The 3,710-nt window shown below is 43.3% G+C and overlaps 1 protein-coding gene across 1 annotated transcript; it reads left to right on the top strand.

Annotated features, from left to right (window-relative positions):
- The first annotated feature begins 1,467 nt into the window (after positions 1-1,467).
- LOC133885766 (uncharacterized) lies at positions 1,468-2,584 on the top strand. Its single transcript, XM_062325511.1, has one exon. The coding sequence runs from the start codon at positions 1,677-1,679 to the stop codon at positions 2,337-2,339; it is 663 nt and encodes a 220-aa protein (XP_062181495.1). The 5' UTR covers positions 1,468-1,676; the 3' UTR covers positions 2,340-2,584.
- Positions 2,585-3,710: the final 1,126 nt, after the last annotated feature.

The following is a 3,710-nucleotide window of genomic DNA, read 5'->3' as shown; positions in this document are numbered from 1 at the left end:
TTAACAAGAGATGTGCGACTTTAGTGGGAAAAAAGACGTATCACAAAACACACAGCTAGCGTCTCAACATTGATCTTTTTGCTTGTCCAATACATTTTTTAGACGAATGCTTGTCCAGTACTTAAGTAAAAATTTTATGTTCTTATGCGAGTAATCTCCACCGACTTTTTTAAATGCTTTATATCTCATTTCACAGTATGCGACATCTCGTTGCCATGTACTCACACTTTACATATAACATAAACTAGTATGACAAAGATTAAAAAAAGTATGCTATAATAACCTAAACTACTTTATAGGCCAATGACTGAATGCTTCACAACGAAGGATAAATAACAAAAACGAAAGTGGCTCAACGAAAATCATCGCAGGAAACCAGTTAAGAATACAAAACCAGAAGTATACTAGCAAAGGAATATGCCCAGTACTTCTCTCTCAGCTACCAGCCCACGACATATTCCTTCGCATCAATCGAGCAATCAGCACAACTTTCTGTGGGCTACCTTTTTTTGGTGAAAAATAGAAAGACGGAATCATTTGCATATGACCTATTGTAAGACTCAGAAGTAGACCCTAGATTTCAGCTACATACGCTTCGGGAAAAAAAAAACAATTATTCTATTCGTTTAGGGATGCCTGCATTCAATCAAACTTTATAATTTTTTACCACTAATGTACACTATGTCACATGAAAATTATATTAGTAGATTTGTCGTGGAAACAATTTCATATAATTATATTTTAACAAATTTTGATAACAAATGTTTAAAAAAACAAAGATCAGAACCATACAATGGAAACTGTGTCGATATCCAATCTAACAAATAAAAAAAGAAGAGAAGTACTACACACATGGTAGTGGGCAAGCACTTGTTTTCTTAACGATGTATCAGTCTTATAATTTCCGTGACAGAACAAATCCTAAACAAGCCTCGGTTGTACCTTTCTCGCCAAATAAACCTTGAGAGATGTGCCAGTCCTCTAACCAAGCATCGGATCCTATTTACCCACCTTAAACTGATAGATCTGTTCTTGGACTCTGAAGTTCGAGGCAAGTGATTGTGACTGCTAGAGAGGGCACACTCATCCGTGTGTGTATGGTGTGAGCAAACGTGTGTCAGCTATTACAAATCTCAACATCATTCTTCTAGTTGCTATTATTGGAGCAAAATATAATGGAAGTTTCTATATGGCCTCCCTTGCCCTGAGAGCGCGAGGGACACCACTGATAGCTTGGAGGCCTCACTTTTGAGAAGACCCCCCCCCCCCTACCCAAAAAAAAAGTTTGATTCCCTAATTTCCCTTGCAAAACTACACTATTACTGTATAATCATCCGTTAATACTCCATGGATAATTCATCTGGCAAACTACCACGTATCAGCTGTTAGTTTTCTTGACCCTGTTTGCTTTGTCTTCTTGACCCCATGTGTCTAATCCGTAGGGGATAGCAGCAACAAGTGAAGCTTGCTTGCCCACCACTTCTACCCCCTTGACCCAGGACACCCAACAACCACCATTGGGCGTTGGCAACTCCCGCACATCTGCCCAACCACACATGCACATGGTAGATCTCTAGCCCTGTATAGTGGTATCCAAACACCAACCAACCACTTCCTAAGGCCTCTTCAACCAAACAAGCAAAGCTAACCCCCAAGAGAAGAAATCAGCCAAGACGATGAAGAGGGAAGGATGGCAGCACGGCACTGTCAGGATCAGCCGCAGCAAGCAGCTAAGGATCGCCGCTGACGACGACGAGGAGGCGACGGTCGGCGCCGTGGTGCTGGGGAAGGCGCCGGCGAAGCCGACGAACGCGTCCAAGAGCACGGGCAAGTGCCGGCGGCCGCGGTGCGCGGGGTGCCACCACCACCCGGTGACCAAGGCCCGGGACAAGGCCAAGGGCGCGCACAAGCTGCGCGATTGCGACGTCGCGCTCAACCACCGCCTCGTGTCCTGGCGCGTCATCGACGGCACCGCGGCGGGCACGGGCATCCCGGACTACAAGGGCACCTCGGCGTCGTCCTTGCTGGCCTACCTGGCCGGCGGCGACAGCAGCTGGCACGAGGACGACGACGATGGCGAAGGCGGGCTGTCTGACCTGTACGACCTCATTATCGGCCGTCACGCCGACGCCGAAGCTCCGGCAGACCAAGACGCTGACCTGGCGCGTGCCACTGACATAGCAGTAGGACACACCGATGCAATTGAAGAGCAGGGGCAAGATGGCGATGATGACAAGGAAGAGGAGGAGGACGACATGGGGTTCTGCATGGTGGGCATCACGATCACGCTGGAATTCTCCGATGGGGAGGAGGACTGGATCGTGGTGGAGGAGATCTGATCCGATCTCATCGATTTGGCAATGCCAAATTCCAAATAAAGACATGCAAGATAGGCCATATCCATTCCTCTGGGTATGCATGGTCCTGTCTCTCCCCTATGTTGGTGGTGTATATATACTACTGCTCTGTTCATTGTGTTCATGTGTATATGGTGACTGTTAATCTGATTGTAGTCATGGATTATGCATGATCAAAACCTGAATTTCTTATTTGTGAATAAAGTGGAGAAGTGGGTTCTTCTTCAGTTCTTGGGTGATTCTTCTATGATCGGATTGCAAAGGTGGGGCAGGTGCCTATATGCTCATCTGATGATTTTCCCAATGTTCTTGTTCTTGTTCCTATTCCTTTTCATTTTGATTTAATTTATTTCTAGAAGTACACTGATCTTGAGTCGGATAAACTCTTGATTTGGCCAAATTCGATAAATTCAAGTCCCAATGTTGTTTTTTTCCTGAATGTGAGACACTAACATAGAGAAGGATGGATTTCCCAATTCATCTCCCTGTGTTCTTATCAATCGACCATAGGACATGTTCGTCCTGATTTCAGGTATCGTCAGGACCTCAATGTTTGGTGGCCTATAGAACTCTTGGTTGTTGTGTTGGCTTTCTTTTTGAACAATTTGGCATCTATCTACTCTACCCTTTTTGCTTTCTGTAGTTTGCTTCCATGCAAGATTCGACCACTTTTGCAACTTGGCATTTTCCTGAAGTTGAAAGGGCCATAGCCTTTCACCTTTACGTTCAGCTGTATATATGATCAGGGCTCACCAAATTTCATCAACAGATGCGTGGTCATTATCCTCCTATCATTTGATGGCTGTGTTTCAACGGTTCAAATGTGCCGCATCTTTTTAAGGAATATGATTGATCAAGCAATGAAAAACTTGTACATTAGGTTACTCCCAATGCCTTATGTCTTAGCAGTCTAAGAGAAATAAATTTTCAATACATGTATGTATGTTTCTAGTTTTGTAGGTCTACTAAGACAATTAATTATCTCATAATTGTCTAAAATTGCTCAAAAAGCTAGTATTTTCCATAAGAAACAAGCTTTTTTATCTCTTCTTTAAATTACTTGCCACATCAGATTTTTACTTAAATAGACACCTAAATAATACCTAAGACATAAGTTAAAATGGAGGATTGGGAGAGACCTTAAGCAAGCTGTTAGACCTCACACGTCGGATGATAAAGACATATCCCTGTGACTTGACAGATTTATGAGGTAATTATGGTTTATGATTGCGATATGCATCCGTGTACTACAGAACACGCAACTCTTTTTCCTAAAAAAGAAGGTGCAACCCTGTTGATTTGACCAAATTTATAATACAGGCTAGTGATACAAAATTAGACGCAATGTTAGCA

The sequence above is a fragment of the Phragmites australis genome, chromosome 11 (assembly GCF_958298935.1).
Source record: "Phragmites australis chromosome 11, lpPhrAust1.1, whole genome shotgun sequence".
Lineage (NCBI taxonomy): Eukaryota > Viridiplantae > Streptophyta > Magnoliopsida > Poales > Poaceae > Phragmites > Phragmites australis.
Note: the sequence above shows the minus strand (reverse complement) of the source record. Positions and strands in the feature narration are given on the sequence as shown.